The sequence below is a fragment of the Somniosus microcephalus genome, chromosome 21, assembly GCF_052327205.1.
Source record: "Somniosus microcephalus isolate GS21.2 chromosome 21, FLI_Smic_1.0, whole genome shotgun sequence".
In the NCBI taxonomy this organism is placed as follows: domain Eukaryota; kingdom Metazoa; phylum Chordata; class Chondrichthyes; order Squaliformes; family Somniosidae; genus Somniosus; species Somniosus microcephalus.
Genome location: NC_141007.1, coordinates 71,335,970 through 71,355,708, shown reverse-complemented (window position 1 = coordinate 71,355,708; position 19,739 = coordinate 71,335,970). Strand labels below are relative to the sequence as shown.

The 19,739-nt window shown below is 43.0% G+C and overlaps 1 protein-coding gene across 3 annotated transcripts in view; it reads right to left on the bottom strand.

Annotated features, from left to right (window-relative positions):
- Nucleotides 1-19,739, bottom strand: part of helz (helicase with zinc finger) — a 273,401-nt gene that overhangs the window by 104,728 nt on the left and 148,934 nt on the right. For all 3 annotated transcript variants that reach the window (XM_085963917.1, XM_085963918.1, XM_085963919.1), the window contains exons 18-21: nt 17,997-18,142; nt 16,236-16,383; nt 11,901-12,084; nt 9,204-9,432 (exon numbers count right to left, since the gene is read on the bottom strand). In XM_085963917.1, coding sequence (XP_085820043.1) covers nt 9,204-9,432; nt 11,901-12,084; nt 16,236-16,383; nt 17,997-18,142 — 707 coding nt within the window. The remainder of the gene's footprint in view (nt 1-9,203; nt 9,433-11,900; nt 12,085-16,235; nt 16,384-17,996; nt 18,143-19,739) is intronic.

The following is a 19,739-nucleotide window of genomic DNA, read 5'->3' as shown; positions in this document are numbered from 1 at the left end:
AGCCTGCACAGACACATATCCCACCCGATCCCCGTAACCCCTACACCAACACATATCCCACCCGATCCCCGTAACCCCACGTATTTAATCCCCCTAACACTAAGGGTCAATTTATCATAGACAATCAACCTACCCCGCACATCTTTTCTTTTAATTTGTTCACGATAAGTGGAATGCTGGAAAGACCACATTTTTTGCCCAACCCTAGCTGTTCCAAAGCAACAGTAGCCAGCGTTCTCCTTGAGCAGTTGCAATCCTTGTGTGATGGTGCTTCACAAGATTTGCTTCTCTCCACCAATGGCAGCCATGCCTTCAGCTGCCGTGGCCCTAAGCTCTGGAATTCCCTCGCTAAAACCTCTCCGCCTCTCTTTCCTCCTTTCAGATGCTCCTTAAACCCTACCTCGACGAAGCAGCTTTTGGTCACCTGTCCTAATATCTCATGTGGCTCGGTGTCAAATTTGGTTTGATAACGCTCCTGTGATGCACCGTGGGACATTTTACTATGTTAAAGGCGCTATATAATTGCAAGTTATTGCTGTTGCGTTAGGTAGGGAATTCTAGGATTTCGATCCAGCAATGATGAAGGAATCGCGATACATGTCCAAGTCAGGATGGCGGGTGACCTGGAGGTGATGGTGTTTCTATAATACTACTGCTCTTGTCCACCCAAAACAAGCGCTCTACTCATAAGAACATAAGAAATAGGAGCAGGAGTAGGCCAATCGGCCCCTCGAGCCTGCTCCGCCATTCAATACGATCATGGCTGATCTGATCCTAACCGCCAATCCACTGTCACAGAACCATCTCCTGAATCTAACAGAATTAGACACACGAAATAGGAGCAGGATCAGGCTACACGGCCCCTGGGCCCGCTCCACTACCCACAGGGCCATGACCGATCCGAACCTAGACTCATGTCCAAATTCCTGCCCGCTCCCCGTAACCCTTAATTCCCTTTATTTCTAGGAAACTGTCTATTTCTGTTTTAAATTTATGTAATGATGTAGCTTCTACAGCTTTTTGGGGCATCATATTCCATGGACCTACCACCCTCTGAGTGAAGTAGTTCCTCCTCATCTCAGTTTTGAAAGAGCAGCCCCTTATTCTAAGACTACGCCCCCTAGTTTTAGTTTCACCCATCATCGGGAACATCCTCCCCGCATCCACCCGATCCAACCCCTACACAATCTTACATGTTTCAATAAGGTCGCCTCTCATTCTTCTGAACTCCAATGAGTAGAGTCCCAATCTACTCAACCTCTCCTCATATGTCCATCCCCTCATCCCCGGGATTAACCGAGTGAACCTTCTTTGTACTGACTCGAGAGCAAGTATGTCCTTTCTTAAGTATGGACACCAAAACTGTACGCAGTATTCCAGGTGCGGTCTCACCAATACCTTGTACAACTAAAGCAATACCTCCCTATTTTTATATTCTATCCCCCTAGCAATGAAAGCCAACATTCCATTGGCCTTCTTAATCACTTGCTGCACCTGCATACTAACCTTTTGAGTTTCGTGCACCAGGAACCCCAGATCCCTTTGTACTACAGTACTTTCCAGTTTCTTGCCATTAAGATAATAACTTGCTCTACAATTTTTCCTGCCAAAGTGCATAACCTCACACTTTCCAGTATTGTATTCCATCTGCCAAATCTCTGCCCACTTACTTAGCCTGTCGATGTCCCCTTGCAGGTTTTTTATGTCCTCCTCACTCACTACTTTCCCTCCCATCTTAGTATCATCTGCAAACTTTGGTATGTTACACTCGGTCCCCTCCTCCAAATCGTTAATATAGATTGTAAAGAGTTGGGGGCCCAGCACTGACCCCTGCGGAACACCACTAGTTACTGATTGCCAGTCTGAGAATGAACCATTTATCCCAACTCTCTGCCTTCTGTTAGATAGCCAATCCTCTATCCATGCCAGAATATTACCCCCAATCCCGTGATTTTTTATCTTAAGCAATAATCTTTTGTGTGGCACCTTGTCAAATGCCTTTTGGAAGTCTAAATACACTACGTCCACTGGTTCCCCTTTATCCACCCTATATGTTACTTCCTCAAAGAACTCCAGCAAATTTGTCAAACAGGACTTCCTTCATAAAACCATGCTGACTTTGTCCTATTAAATTATGATTATCCAAATGTCCTGTTACTGTCTCCTTAATAATGGACTCCAAAATTTTACCTACCACAGATGTTAGGCTAACCGGTCTATAGTTTCCAGCCTTCTGTCTACTGCCCTTTTTAAATAAGGGTGTTACATTAGCAGTTTTCCAGTCTGCCGGGACCTTTGCCGAGTCCAGGGAGTTTTGGAAAATTATTACCAATGCATCCACAATCCCTACCGCCACTTCCCTCAAGACCCTAGGACGTAAACCATCAGGTCCAGGTGATTTATCCGCCTTGAGTCCCATTATTTTACCGAGTACCACTTCCTTAGTGATTTTGATCGTGTTTAGCTCCTCCCCCCCTTTAGCCCCCCGTTTGTCCAGTGTTGGGATATTCTTAGTGTCTTCTACTGTAAAGACTGATGTAAAATATTCATTCAGTGTTTTTGCCATCTCCATATTTCCCACCATTAATTTCCCGGTCTCATCTTCTAAGGGACCGACATTTACTTTAGCCACCCTTTTTCTTTTTATATAACTATAAAAACTCTTACTATCTGTTTTTATATTTTTTGCTAATTTACTTTCATAATCTATCTTCCCTTTCTTAATCAATCTTTTTGTTATTTTTTGCTGTCTTTTAAAGTTTTCCCAATCCTCTATCCTCCCACTAGATTTGGCTACCTTATATGCCCTTGTTTTTAGTCGAATACTATCCTTAATTTCTTTACTTAGCCACGGATGGCTGTCTTTTCTTTTACACCCTTTTCTTCTCAGTGGAATATATATTTTTTGGAAGTTGTAAAATAACTCCTTAAATGTACACCACTGATCATGTATCGTCTTACCCTTTAATCTATTTTCCCAATCCACTCTACTCAATTCCGCTCTCATACCTTCATAGTCTCCTTTATTCAAGCTTAGCACACTTGTTTGAGATCCAACCTTCTCACCCTCTAATTGAATATGGAATTCAACCATGTTATGGTCACTCATTCCAAGGGGATCCTTTACTAGGACATTTTTAATTAATCCCGTCTCGTTACACAGGACCAGATCTAAGGTTGCTTGCCCCCGGTCGGTTCAGTTACATACTGCTCAAGAAACCCATCCCTAATACACTCAATGAACTCATCCTCAAGGCTGCTCTGCCCAATTTGATTTGTCCAATTAATATGATAGTTGAAATCCCCCATAATTATAGATGTTCCCTTATTACAAGCCTCAACTATTTCCTGATTGATACTCCATCCAACAGAGTTGCCACTGTTCGGAGGCCTATAGACTACGCCCACTAGTGTTTTTTTCCCCTTATTATTCCTTACCTCCACCCAAACTGTTTCATTATCCTGATCTTTTGACCCAATATCATTTCTCTGTATTAGTGATTCCTTCCTTTATTAGCATAGCCACCCCGCCTCCCCTTCCTTCCTGCCTGTCCTTCCTGATCGTTAAATAACCTGGTATGTTTAATTCCCAGGCATTGTCACCCTGCAGCCATGTTTCTGTAATGGCCCCAAGATCATACCCGGAGCTCCGACACAGCAAGAGAGCCCCAGGCGGGCAGAGGAAACACCAAGAACACCCTCAAAGCCTCCTTGAAAAAGTGCAACATCCCCACCGACACCTGGGAATCCCTGGTCCAAGACCACACAAAATGGAGGAGACGCATCCGGGAAGGCGCCGAACACCTCGAGTCTCTTCGCCGGGAGCAAGCAGAAGCCAAGCGCAAACAGCGCACGTCAACCCAAGCACCCCACCCACCCGCCCCTTCAACCACCGTCTGCCCCACCTATGACAGAGACTGTAGGTCCCGCACTGGACTCGTCAGTCACCTGAGAACTCATTTTTAATGTGGAAGCAAGTCATCCTCGGTTCCGAGGGACTGCCTAAGAGCTCTTGTCCTCAGCAGTAGAGGTTGCAGGGCTAGCAGGCAAGTCTCCAAGGCGTTCATATTGGTTGGGGGTAAATTGCCCATCTTTAATAAAATCCGTTAACCTTCCAGGGAATGCCAGTGAACACGGATTATTTCCACAGTCCTGACTATTGCATTCTTGCAAATGAATATACTCACATGAAGATAGGGACCACCAGGGGCAAAGACAAATGGGGCTGGGTGAAGCACATGAATTGCCTTTACAAATGTTCTGAGATAGAAAGTATGCACGCTCTGTATTTATAAAACTACAAGGTAATTCAGTACTGAAGCGGTTACAATAAATGGTGCAGTTAAGGCAATTTCTGATTTTGTGGAATAATTAGGCATCTCAGGTCTAGCGACATTCACTTGCTCAGAAAAAAAAAAAGGTAAGGGGAGAGAGAGATGGGGGAAGAGGAGACAAAACCTCTACACCCTGCTTCGGTTACTTGTCCTCAAACACCGGCATACACTCGATCATTTCTGTACAACTCAAATAGGTTCAGGCTTCAATTCGGCTTTGTTCAAATACATTATGACCCACAACGCAGCTGCCATTTATTCCTTTCACATGTAACACTTGTGAGGCAGTCAAATCACTCAAATCAGATTATCAAGCACACACACCAAGCTCTCTTCAAAAAAAAAAATTGAAATCTCAGTAGATTGATGCATAGAATTCTCCCCCCTTCTCCAGAAAGGAAACAGAAATAATTATGCATGCAAGTAGTTCAAACCAGACCTCCTGGAGGGTGAAAGGCAATGTAATGTGGTTGTGCAATAAGTTATGAGCAAGATAACTGATCCACACAACATTAGTTACATCGTTCATCACACTCCAGGTTGTGCAATACTATGGGGAGTAAAAAAAATTATAATTTCAAATTTCTTCACTCTGTGATATGCAGGAGAGTTTCCTGCAATATTGGCTTGTGGAATAATAACCACTAAGAAAAAACAGACTATAATATGGTGATCTTCACTAAGGATATACGCAAAATGACTCATTGATGAAAGAGCGCCACACGTTTAAATCCAACCCCCAAAGCGTCAAGGCCTGTGTTACTGTAAAATACCAACCTCTGCTTTAACCAATATAATTTTCAAATAATATATAATGGAAAAAGGCACATTTCAGGGTATCTTGGTCATGAACTCTTTGATCAGCATTAAAGCTTATACTTCATTATAGTCCTTTGAGACTCACTGAAAAGCTAACATGCAGCCCACATAGCAACCACACACAACCCAATTTTCAAATCATCCTGCACACAAAACACTAGTTCCACCAGTACAAATCTCCTATTATGATAAACTCCGCCCTCTATCATCTTACTGTTCCTCCATGAACCAAGAGAGCAAACGGATCCTTAATCTACTTTGAGGTTTGAATTAATAGGTTTGATTGAAACTGGAAACAGTGTATTGGGTCCTCTTCTTCTTAGGCAGTCCCTCAGAACAGAGGATGACTTCCTTCCACACTAAAAATGAGTTCTCAGGTGACTGATGAGTCCAATGCGGGACCAACAGTCTCTGTCATAGGTGGGGCAGACGGTGGTTGAATGGGCGGGTGGGTGGGGTGCTTGGGTTGACGTGCACTCTTTCCGCTGGGATTCCGCTAGCTCCCGGCAAAGAGACTCGAGGTGTTCGGCGCCTTCCCAGATGCTTCTCCTTCACTTTGTGCGGTCTTGGGCCAGGGATTCCCAGGTGTCGGTGGGGACGTTGCGCTTTTTCAAGGAGGCTTTGAGGGTGTCCTTGAAGCGTTTCTTCTGCCCACCTGGGGCTCTCTTGCCGTGCCTGAGCTCCGAGTAGCGCGCTTGTTTTGGGAGTCTCATATCGGGCATGCGGACGATGTGGCCCGTCCATCGGAGCTGATCGAGCGTGGTCAGAGCTTCGATGCTGGAAATGTTGGCCTTAGCGAAAACACTGACGTTGGTGCGCCTATCCTGCCAATGGATTTGCAGGATCTTGCAGAGGCAGCATTGATGGTACTTGGTCCATGTCTCTGAAGCATACAGGAGGGCGGGTATCACTACTGCTCTGTAGACCATGAGCTTAGTGGCAGGTTTGAGGTCCTGGTCTTCAAACATTCTCTTCCTCAGGTGACCGAAGACTGCACTGGCACACTGAAGGCGGTGTTGGACTTCTTCATCGACGTCTGCCCTTGTTGACAGTAGGCTCCCGAGGTATGGAAAGTGGTCCACATTGTCCAAGGCTTTGTCGTAGATTTTGATAATCGGGGGGGGCGGTACTGTGTGGCGGGGGCAGGTTGGTAGAGGACCTTTGTCTTACGGATGTTTAGTGCAAGGCCTATGCTCTCGTACGCTTCGGTGAAGGTGTTGACGATGGTTTGGAGTTCGACCTCAGAGTGTGCGCAGATGCAAGCATCGTCTGCATACTGTAATTCAATGACAGAGGATGGGACGACCTTGGATCTGGACTGGAGGCGACAGAGGTTGAACAGTTTCCTGTTTGTTCTGTAAATTAGCTCCACTCCAGTGGGGAGCTTACTAAGGGTGAGATGGAGCATTGCAGCAAGGAAGATCGAGAAGAGCGTTGATGCAATGACACAGCCTTGCTTGACCCCGGTCTGTATGTGAATTGGGTCTGTGGTGGATCCGTTGCTCAAATCTGGCTTTCAAGTCCCTGGACATCAAGCCTAAGCTACTCCATTGGACTACACCGCAAGGCTCAGCTGCTATGTCTCTGATCTTCTATTCAGTTGCTTAAGAATATGAATGTTATTTTGATCTTGTGAAAGATAACACCATTCATGTCTGAGGCTGGGACCCAGGAGCGAGGACAAGGCCCAGGAGTAGGGGCGGGAGGAGCAGCGAGGACGGGACCCAGGAGCATGGTCAGGGTGTGTGTGCTAGGCCGATGTAACAGAGCCTGGTCTCCAATCGTCTTGGACCCCCTTGCCATTGGACCAAGACCTTGCTCTGTCAAGCCCGTGTGGTAGCTGGTGTGCAACGGACACCCCACGTGAAAAGAATTCATGCACAGGCATCTTCCACCCTTTAAAATGAAGTTCAGGACCTGGATCGTCAGGACCCACATGGACAGCCCCAACAGTTACAGACCGGAACGCCGTACTGCTATAGTTGCCCGGGAGCTCAGACGTTGAGACATAGACATCGCCGCCCTAAGTGAGACCCGGCGAGCAGGGGAAGACCAGCTCAAGGAACAAGGCGGTGGTTACACCTTCTTCTGGAAAGGCAAACCTGAAGAAGAACTGCACCTCCATGAAGTAGGCTTCGCCATAAAAAAATGAGCTAGTTGGACGTCTCAGACTCCCCTTGCGGAATAAATGAACGTCTCATGACTCTTCGGCTCACCCTAACCCAGAAACAGTGTATTGGGTAAAGGTATTACAAAGGACCTTTAAAGCACAATTTTAGAAATAATAATGGCAAATGGTGAAAAGTGCTCAAGTACCTGTATAAACAACACTGGGTGATCAATGGTCAATTTATGGGCTTTCTTGCTTTTAAAACCACACAAATCCAAGGTAGACTGTAAATTTATACCATACTGATCACTGTAGACTTTACAAATTTAGACACGCCAATCTTCAGTTCACAAACCAATCAAGGTTTCTATCTCCTCAAAACAATTCATTACACTGAGCAGCCTTATCTTGATCATTATTAAATTGTCCTAAAGGAATTCAAGGAAAAGGCAGAGGAACAAATGATGCCAGTTGAGAAATTGTCAAGAGGCCGATGTGGTTGGACTTCCCCTCTAAATAAACAACAGTCTCAGGATCACGGTTGCCATGAATAACCAAGGCTGAACAAGCAGCTTGATGCAGATAAACTGGATGCACAGTCATAACATTGTTCATTAATCTCTCACTGGCCTAAGGAGGAGGATTTCCCACAACCCAAGTTGTGACAGCACTGACAGCTGCGCCAGTCAAAAAATTAAAAAACTAGGCAATTTTAGGTTATAAAAATTAAGAATGGGACAGACGTGTTGTACAACCGCCCAACGCTCATGGAAGAACTGCGGAAAGAATATACTTTCAACAGTTACATAAATTGTGAAGTTTCAATTATGTTTAGGATTCAGTGAGAAATTGCACAGGACCTCACCACCAGAAATTGAAGTTGGGTAAATTGTAAAAGTTCTATGTTAGGTATAGGCTAGATGGACAGAAACGGCTTTGATAAGCTGAATGGCCTTTTCTTACAGTGCTTCTTTAGCCTTGGTTAGACATGGCAAACATCATCCTGCGAATTCCGATGCATTCAAAGGGAATGCTAGACAAACACACAAGGGAGAAAGGAACAGAAGCTGATGCTGATGGGGTTAGATGAAGTAGGATGGGAGGAGGTTCCTGTGGAACAGAAGCTGATGCTGATAGGGTTAGATGAAGTAGTATGGGAGGAGGTCCCTGTGGAACAGAAGCTGATGCTGATGGGGTTAGATGAAGTAGTATGGGAGGAGGTCCCTGTGGAACAGAAGCTGATGCTGATGGGGTTAGATGAAGTAGGATGGGAGGAGGTTCCTGTGGAACGGAAGCTGATGCTGATGGGGTTAGATGAAGTAGGATGGGGGGAGGTTCCTGTGGAACAGAAGCTGATGCTGATAGGGTTAGATGAAGTAGGATGGGAGGAGGTTCCTGTGGAACAGAAGCTGATGGGGTTAGATGAAGTAGGATGGGAGGAGGTTCCTGTGGAACAGAAGCTGATGCTGATGGGGTTAGATGAAGTAGGATGGGAGGAGGTTCCTGTGGAACAGAAGCTGATGCTGATAGGGTTAGATGAAGTAGGATGGGAGGAGGTTCCTGTGGAACAGAAGCTGATGCTGATAGAGTTAGATGAAGTAGGATGGGAGGAGGTTCCTGTGGAACAGAAACATCGGCATGGACCAGTTGGGCCGAACAGCCTGTTTTCTGTGCTGCACGTTCTATGTAATTCTATTTCACGTTTATATTCATCGGTAATATGTAATCAAAATAATTCCTTTTTAAGCACAAACCGGGGAGAGGCGTATACAGGAACCCTCTCATTGAAAGCAAATTGGTCAACCCCTTTTGGTAGACTAGCTTCAAAGAATCATCTTTGAAAAACAATATACTTATTTAGAAGCCAAAACAAGTCCAATTATAATAGTGCGTAATCATTAGTTTCCTGGTTTATTAGAAGAACAATTGTTTCACTTTACCTGCATCTCCCAACTGAGCACAGAGCTATTGGATCTCCAACCACAGCAACCAGGCTCTGTGCTCTTGTGATGGCAGTATTAAGTAGTTTGTAATTAGACAGAAACCCATAGTCCAGGTCCTCAGTGGAGTCCTCTACTAACTGTTCCTTTCGCTTGATGGGGGTCTGCTTATGTTTGCATGTGTGTCTTGTCCTTACTGTACTGAGAAATAAGACTCTAAACTGCTTGCCTGAAAAATTAAAAAGACATAAAAATTCATATAATTTTTCCAAATCTGGCTAACTTCAAAGCAACTATACATGGAAAAAATGATCATCAAAGCTATTGCTAAGAATTTATACATGGTTTATGCTAGCTTTTGTTAACTCAGGTGAATCCATTTTGTACTCCTAAGCCCAGAAACAACAGCCACTTAGATTTATATAGCGCCTTTATCGTAGAGAAACATCTCAGTGAAATGCATAATTTCAAAGTTGGAATTTAAGTTCTCAACTTTATGGGACTTCACTTGAAATTCTGAGCCAAGTGTCAGCACTCTCACCACCAAGTCAGAAGGTTATGGTTTAAGTCCTACTCTGGAGACGTTTTCACATAAGCTAGACTGGACACCAGTGCAGCACTGTCGAAGGTGCTATCTTTCGGATGAGACGTTAAACCGAGGTCCCGTCTGCCCTCTCACGTGGATGTAAAAGATCCCGTGGCACTATTTGAAGAAGAGCAGGGGAGTCCTCCCCAGTGTCCTGACCAATATTTATCCCACAACCAACATCACTAAAACAGATTATTTGGTCATTATCTCATTGCTGTTAGTGGGACCTTGCCATGTGCAAATTGGCTGCAGTGTTTCCCTCCATTACAACAATGCTTCATTGGCTGTGAAGCGCTTTGGGACGTCCTATGGTCATGAAAAGCCCTATATAAATGCAAGTCTTTTCTTTTGTACTGTTGCTGCATCATAGCTGTAGCGGATTGTGCAGATATAACTAATACCCATAGCCGAGTAGGATGATTTTCAAACTTGGGCCAATAAGAATAACCGCAAACACCCTGCAGATGTGGTTATACTGGATGTGAACCCAAAAGCAGTTATATAAAATAGTGGATTATTTAGTGAATAGAAGGAGGCTCACTTGATGTTCAGGTCAAATGTCGCTTTTTTCTCGCCCCGTAGCATAGCTGATGTGAATTCCATTTAGAGAGAAATATCAGCATTCTATTGTGTTGAATTAATAAATAAGGACCAAAGTACATTTAGGTTTTAAAGGATTTGTTTTTGTACAGATAATCAAAGGATTCTGGCTTTTTAGGGCCACATTGCTGGAAAGAGGATTGATGAAATTATCTAAACAACAATAAATGAAGAGAGAAATATGAGTCTGTGGGCTATTCCCGGAGCTGCACTTAGCACAAGCTCCCACACACCACTCAAACCACCTTCCAGGGAGGGGATGTAAGCTAGCAGGGACCTGCCCAAAACCAGGCAGGTACAGTGACTGCATCAAAGAGGACCAGCAGAATTCCCCCATTCTATCCCTGCCCTTCTGACTAATTTCACAACAACAACTTGTATTTATATAGCGCCTTTAACGTAGTAAAACATCCCACGGCGCTGCACAGGAGTATTTTAAGACAAAAAAATGACACCAATCCACGTAAGGATATTGACAGGAATCAGTCATTCGTGAAAGAAAGACTTATGAAATAATACCGAGCGACCTACGGGTGGCGCTGTCCAGGGACAGCATAAATACTCAGGCACGAGCCCAGCTTGCGCAGGACATTCTTAACAGGAACTAGTGAAGGACACAACTAGACCTCCGTGTTGTAAAACAGTTGATTAAAGCTTTGTTTAACGCTTACACCAAGTGCCTAGTAGTTTTCTTACATCAGATATATTAGGGCAGGTAACCAAAAGCTTGGTCAAAGAGGTAGGTTTTAAGGAGCGTCTTAAAGGAGGAAAGAGAGGTAGCGAGGTGGACCGGTTTAGACAGGGAATTCCAGAGTTTCGGGCCTCAAACACACATGCTCCCAGTGCCAATGAGCCCTGCGGCGAAACTCATCTATCATGTACTCCTCCTGCGGGAATCATGCAACCCAGCTATACAATTTCACAAAAATATGCAGCTGAAAATCAAAAGTAGTCCTGGTCAAATCACATTAGCCCAGCTTAACTTCAATAAAAAAAGGCTTTAAAAAACAAACCTATGCACTTTCTGGCCTACAATGTAATGTCAAAGTAGGATTAAATACTACTCTCTTCATATATCGTACATCAATACAGCAGAATATCAGAAGTCATTTGTTTGGAAAACTCATATATATCAGAGCTGTTTATAGCAACGTGTGGGAGTACCTTCACCACACAGACTGCAGCGGTTCAAGGCGGTGGCTCACCACCACCTTCTCAAGGGCAATTAGGGATGGGCAATAAATGCTGGCCTTGCCAGCGACGCCCAGATCCCATAAGTGAATTAAAAAAAACCTTCAAAGGTTTCTCTTCCTTCCTTAAGCCAAGCAGCCAAGATGGAGAATTTATCACTGTCACACACGTTGAAGCACTGATTCAGTGCTGCAAGTTCACATCTTTCTAAGTTAACATTTCTGACATCCACTTCCTCAACAAGGCTGCATTTCCCACGGTGTAATACAAAAAAACAAAAATAGCAGCTTAACTTTGAACAGCAAGTGGGAACCCACCTTGAACATTCAGAACTCGCTCTACGTTCACTTCCGACAGCCTCTTCTTACGAAGCTCCGATCGAATCCTAAACACTTGATCAGCATACGGTGTCACTACTCCAATGCTGCCTTCATCCAATTTCCCCCAGGCAACTGGCCACTTCCTCCTGAGTTCTTCAACGCGTTCCACGATTTCAAAAACCTTTTGGAGAGACCAAGTATGGTTACAATCATTGCACCTAAACATAGAAGAACAGAAATGCAACCCTCTGGGTTTAAATATATTCAAAGTTTCATTCATCATCCCAGTTGAGAAGTAGACACCATGCTTTAGTATTTGCTTAGCTACAGCAGCCAATTGTGACCATTCTGGATCAAACTGTCAGCTTTTGGGATTCAATATAAGCATGAAGTTCAACCACATAGTTACCCAACACAGATATCTGTGTTACCAATTACATGCATCATTAAATGCATCCGAATATTTAAACACAATGTGGTACAAAAAATAATGAGTTAGGCTCAGATAATGAGAGGTTTCCCTGTCAGTTAAGCTTATCTAACCAAGCAGATGCAACGGTGTTCTAATACTGACTGACAGACAGATCTTTGTTCCACTGAGGTTTCCCTTGGATCTTTCCCTGATGTGTAAAGTTACAACGCCCCTGTAAGTTTGTGTTAAAATCGACCACACTCGTCAAATATCATCTGATCTCGTCAAAAGCCTATTTAAAATATATTTCTGGGTGCTGAAATGCAATAAATTGAATTTTAGCAAACTTTGACATTACTTATTTTTTCTGCTGCTCTCACCCCGGGACCTGTCACTCCACATTAAGCAGAGGGGGTGGGGAAAACCCAAGCTGAAAGGTTTATTTAAGGTTAAATGGCAGCCCTGACACAGTTCCCGTAAATAGCATCAGCCCGCCTCCAAAGATTTCAAATAACATCTACAGTATTAAGCAAAAAATTCACCGGGAAACTTATTGTGTGGGAATTGCAAAGTAACAATTTCATGATCTCACTGTGGTTTGTTTATTCACAAAGCGAAGTTTAATAAGGGCACCCAGTGTCTCAAGGTGCAAACTTTCCAGAAGGGTCACTAGATAGCGGTCAGGAAGGGGAACCTTGGACAATTCACCCCCAACGCCCACCCAGGTGCCGAGGCCAAAATACTTCATTGGCTGCAAAGCGCTTTGGGACATCCTGAGGTTGTGAAAGGCGCTATATAAATGCAAGTATTTTTTTTATTATAGTCCTGTCTGTTGAGATCAATTAGTCAACGAAGGCCAGGAATTACACCTGGGACATCTGTCAGTCTGCGCTAATGTGACTTGGCCGCGACTAGTTTTGATTTGATTTTCAGATGCATTTCTTTATTAAATTATACAGCTAGGTTGCATGGTGCCTGCATGAGGAGCACATGATAGATTACTTTCTTGGCAAGGCTCACACTGGGACTGGGAGCATGTGTGTTTGAGGGTTGAAGTTAATCAGAAGGGCAGGGATGGAACAGGAGAATTTTACCCAGTGACTCATCCTGTTTGATGTCATCACTGTACCTCCTGGTTTTGGGCAGGTCACTGCTCACCTACATCCTGTGAGCGGGAGTTTGTGTTAAGTGCAGCTCCAGGAATAGGCTCACCATCTCGTCTCATTTTGAATACCTCTTAATGTCTCTTCACTTCGCTTTTGTTCTTTCATCCCCATTTCCCAGCCCCCAAACTGGCCTTTTAATCTGTTTCATTTCCTGTGCTTTTTCAGTCTTGACGAAGGGTTTCGGCCTGAAACGTTGACTCTATTTCTCTCTCCACGGATGTTGCCTGGCCTGCTGAGTTTTTCCAGCATTTTCTGTTATTTCGGGTTTCCAGCATCTGCAGTATTTTGCTATCAGCCCACAGACTGGTATGTTTCTATTCATTTGTTGTTGTTACAGGAAACTCTTTTTTATCCGGCACCAACGGGACCGGCGTGGTGCCGGTTTATCAAAAATTCCGGATTACAGAGAGGTATAATAAAAGGTACGAGAGCTCCGTACACAACAAATCCAGGCTTCCCTGTTGCTCAGCAACAGGTGCAGGAACTCCGGCCACAAGATCCAAGCGTCCCTGTTGCTTAGCAACAGGTGCAGGAACCGGCCACAAGATCCAAGCGTCCCTGTTGCTTAGCAACAGGTGCAGGAACCGGCCACAAGATCCAAGCGTCCCTGTTGCTTAGCAACAGGTGCAGGAACCCGGCCACAAGATCCAGGAACGGCCACTAATATGAATTTAAACTTACCTGAACCTACTCCTGCATTTTGCCGGTTAACAGAGATTTCCGGTTATTTTAGGTGCCGGTAAATCGAGAGTTTCCTGTATATCTAGATAATTTCATCAATCCTCTTTCCAGCGAAGAGTCAGCTTGGCTCAGTTGGTAAGGGGACTTCAGCACATGATCTAGACTGAAACTCTAGTGGAGTACAGAGGGAGTAATGCATTTTCAAAGGTGATGCCCAAGATTAAACTGTGCTCCTGTTGACAGTAAAGATCCCAGAGCACGATTCCAAGAGGAGTAGGCAGTTCTCCCTGTGCCCTGGCCAACATTCCTCCCTCCAAAGGAAACACATTTACTGGCCATTCACATCACTGCTGATGTAGAATGGCCTTTGCCCAGATATCAGTCACAATACTCAATTGTAGGAAACACTCAGACTTCGACATTAATAAGACATTAAATAAATCCAAGCATTTTCTGTTCTTTTCTCAGTACTACACCAGAAGGTGTCTTCACACCCAGGCCATCGGAAAGCTAGAATTTTATATTGCATCGTTAAACATTAGAACAAACGTATCGAGCTGCACCGTGGTGCATTCTAAATACGTCACTATTTTTAAGGTAACAGATGTTTCACTTTTTTCCTCAGCATAACCTAAAGTCGAAAGCGTCTTCTTTTTAATTTGTGAAACATCAAGATCAATATCTTGAAATGGAGACATCCCAACATTTTCGCATAGAAGACAGAAGATGGAGAAAACTAGCAGCCACGGTCATTCAGTTGAACATGGTGCAATCATCGGTTTTGAGACGATTGCATTAATGCCCCTCTCTGCCCTGAGGCCACGAATTCCAGTCTTGGAACTAATGACGACTACAATACAGTCAGAACACACAAGCTTTTCTCTCAACTTGATGAAATAGTGATACGAATATAGGGATGAGCCTAACCAATCACACCCAGCTTGAGCTATTCCATACCAGGTTGCTGAAAGTCATGTTGAATATTACTTTAGTGGCTCAATTACTTTTTTAGTGCAGCAAGCAGATATTGAAATTGGCATAGAAGTGATCATATTCACACAAAATGAATACATAAAAGAGGACATTTCACTGGTGAGCTTTTCACTTGACAATATGTTCTGACATTCATAATACAAGCCCATCTTTATGGACAGACGTAACAATCAGTAAAGCTAAATACTAATTCTTAAGTTTTTGTTGTCGGTATTTGATTTTTGTTGCACTGTTTATAATTTTTTGGAATCTCAGATAAAAAGCAACTCTTCTGAAGATAATGCAAGGATCACAGAGCTCTCCCGAATGCTTAGAAGGTAACTGCATCACCCCGAGCACTACTGAGCCGTGCAGATTAGGATGGTCCTGAGTGAGCTGATCTCAACCAGCAGCAGCAGTGTTACAACTGCGCTCAGTGACCTCGGGCTAGATGCCTATCCAGGGTGAACAAGAGCCGGCTCAACTGTGATTCCCCACCTCGCCTGAGTTTGCCGACGCTCACTGGAGAGAGTGAGAAAGGCGAGTGCGAAAAGACAACTTTTGAAGTGTAGCACTGTTAGACAGGCAAACACAGCAGCCAGTTTGTGCACAGCACATCCCACAAACAATGGTCAGATAATCTGCATAAGCTCACAAGTGGCTGCTTGACCGAGCTAGCAGAGGACTCCTTGAACCTGAGGAATCATAGTGGCACGAGTTAGTACCTTCACAGGAGATGGGGAGAAAACTGGGATTACAAAAGATGCTAGGATCACGGTTGAAATTCTAACAGTCCTGTTAGAACAAGAGGTATATTCAATCTCAAAATTGAAGACAACTCTCAGAATTTTACACCACAACTTCACTAAAGGAATACATTATTTACCCCAGTTATGTCTCCCATAACCAATTTAGGTCGGGGATTCATTCAAAGGTCAACCTCCAAGAGATATGTGCATGGTGGTTTCAAATAACACCATCAATAATTGGAGCATCGCAATAAATCTTAATTTAAAATAAACAGGGTCCATGGATGAACCCAAAATAATGGGCAATGGACAGACACAACTAGTAGAGATCGAAATGTTTTTGTTGCCTCACCTCGGAATTGTTGTAGAAAGCAGTGCTGTTTTTCTCTTGCACATCTTCTCCTCGGGCTGTGAAGAACGTTAGTGGATAGAAATCTTTGTGTGCTGGTTGCTTTCCACTAGCCATCAACTTACCCTCATAGAATAGTTCAGACGTATAACTAAAATAGAATGAAAATGTGTTGAAAGTCACTATGCAGGATCGCTAGAAAACTAGTGCATAATGTGGTATTCATTGTATTGATTTAGAGCAAAAATTTCAAAACATTATTCAAGACTCAAAACCAAAAGAAAATACATTACTCCAGCTGATCTGCAGTTTAATTTGCATCAAATTTAGCTTTCCATCTCATGTCTCACTGATTCCATTTTAAAAAGAGAAAATATCTTCCTGAACTTCTGATTATTTACATGCTCCCACAGGAACAGTAAACTAATTTACAACACACTCATGTAGTGTTATAGCTGTGACCCCAAATCAAGATGTGTGACTTCGAACTGAAAGCCCACAGCGGAAGGTACTTCATAACTTAGTAACATAAAAGCATCAAGCACAGTTTATGCATGTGTCGCTTAAGTGAAGTAGTAAAATCTGAACAATGGAAACAGGCAACTGCACAACCTATAAACCTGAGCAACGTTTAAACCCTTCACTCCCGTGAAAAGATATTCCCGTGTAAATCATATTCTTCAAACGCAGCAGAAATGTAATTACCGCTGTTTCTGCAAACATTGCTTAACTTTTGTGTTCTGTACATTTGTGGAATTTGCAGACACAGTGGTGTCTCCCGATAGTCAAGACTCCCGATAGGGAGTACAGAATACACCCGAAGATTAATTAAAGTGAACAGTTTGTAATTATACCGTGTCTTTAATATGATAAATGTCCCAAGGTACTTGACAGTGATGGAATGGATGCAGAGCAGCAGTAAAATTAGATGTGCTGAGTGAAAGTGTGGTCGAAGAGATAGGTTTTGATGAGGCTTAGGAAGATTATCAAGATGATACATTCATGACCAGATACAACAGTGTCAACAAATTAACCCAATGCTTAGATTTCATGTAGAATAGTCATGGGGATTCAGAACTAGTTTTTGTTAAATTACAGGGTATGGCAGATTCATTTCACTGCTGGTTAAAAAGTGACATCAGAATGAAGTAATATAGCATAATATACTAAGGAACAGTGAAAGTAAATTCTTTTGCTATGAAAGTTAGTTGCTAGATAAAATGTTTCTGCAAAGCTGCGTCTGTACGAGAACTGCATGTTTAGATTGAGCTGTGCACTTGTATGTGATGAAAGGTTTATGCAAAGCGCGTACTTCATTAATTTCCACCTTCAGATATTAATCCAGTGCGGTCAAATAAAGTTAGTACCTCATTTGTACTCTACTGTACTCCTTAGGCAGCAGCTGTTAATTCAACATGTCTCACTTTTATTGGCAACCATTTTAGAACTGCCACTATTCCCCTCTCTTTAAAATGAGCAAAATAACAGTCCAGTCCAGGGCATTTGTCACAGTCAGTAATCTTATTAAAAATCCAAGAGTGCCAATCATTGTGAGGAAGGCGTAATAACATCAGTGGAGAGGCAAACATAAAGACAGTTTGTGCAAGCTAATTCAGTTCCCTCAGTCAGGCACAGCAGCTCCAAGTAATTGCAAGTTAGATTTTTAAATGGGTGTACTGATGGAAGAACCCCTTCTGACACATCACCAGTAACTAATTCAATCGAGTCAAATACCAAGAAAACGTGGAAAACCCAAATACCTACTTGATGATAGCTTCATGGGAACGATAGTTCTCGCACAGGAGTATTCTGCACGGAAACTCTGCAGGGTAGTGTTCATACAGACGATCGAGCAAAGAGACATGAAGATTCCTTTCCCGGGCAAATTCACTGTATACAAAGGGGCTAAGCTGGAAATGGTAAAGCAGAATGTTGGCTATTTTTAATTTGTACTTTGCTAAGAAAATAAATAGTTATAAGGAGAGAACCATTTCATTTCTGGCTTTCTGCTTTTATATACTTTTCTCCCTGTTTTAAGTCTACCTTCACAACACATTCACTGGCCCAAACAGGCGGAGGTTATTACGCTTGGAGCTTTGAGCCGAATGACATGATCGTACTGAGCAGTGAAACAGACCATGGAGACAATGGGAGAAGATCAGAACGAGATAATGAAACTCTCCGATACATGGTCATTGCAATGACGAGTAAGGGAACAATTAACACCCTTTTCTTAGAAAAGCAGATGAGACTTAACTTGCGAACAATGCGATAACATTTAGAATGTTGAAACACATTCAGAGCTGCTGATATTCAAGATTCAATTTCAAAATCTGGTTTTTTTGTTGCTACATTTACTTTGAGGCATAAATGTTATTAAAAATAACAAATGCTTCAAAGAAAAATACAGAAAAATGTACATTCTGCTGAGTGGGTTTCAATTAACTTAACTACCAGCAGGAAAAATAGACAGTCACTTTGGGAACTGGTGCGACTCTTCTAACTGGCATAGATCAAAAATACTTTCCATTGAGAATCCTGAACTAGTCAGTACTTTTTAAAACACTATCAAAAGGAGGTCTTAATGCTGCAGAAGCTCATCTCCCTACCTATATTAACTTCAGAAATGTTTGACAGTAAAGGTGACATTAAAAGAATATGGGGAATGGAGACTGCCACCTTGAATTATCAAGCGTGAAGAAATCCACAGAGCACTAAGTGCCATGCAATTTGGTAAATGATTCTAATTACAGAGAGGGAGGCCAAGGGGCAAGAGAGTATGGACAGCCATCTTGGGCTGCAAATTTCACATTTTTCAAAAAAGGAGCTCTCTCAGTAGTGATGAGAAGAGCTTTAAGTAACTTCTGTGGAAGTCTGCCAAGGTATTGTGATACCTTCGCCAGAGAAAATTCATGACCTATTTAATCATATTTGCAGTCTCCAGCCGTGCAACCTCGAGGCCACGTGGGGGGAGTGGGTGATCACAAGCATCTCCAAAGCTGATGCTATTCAGTGGTCAGTAGTGAGTAGTAATACACGGGAAATGGTGCAACTAATTTTACCCACTTCCCACCAGTTTGTCACTGCTCTGTGTGTTTCACCAAGGCTTAGCAAGTACCAACCTCTATGAGAAGCTCAAGTACAAACGGCAGCACAGACTGGATTTGAACGTGGGTGCTCTTGTATTACATCAGCTAAAATGCTTTGGAATATTCAAACTGTAAATTACACCAGGTGATTATGCTCCCATGAATTAATCTTGAGCAATGCAAAACAATGTATATTTGGAGTCAACAGGAACATAATTGATTTGGATGATAAGAACGGAGAAAGACTTATACGTTCTGAAGTATCTCAAGTTCAAAAACCATGCGTGAAATTTCACGGGCAGTCAAGAGAATGCAGATGAAAGTCTCAAACATCTTAAAAATGCAACTATAAATTTTTTATGCTTTTTCAAAACTCTTTCCGCTCTACTTATTGGTGAAGTCTTTTATGACACTATAG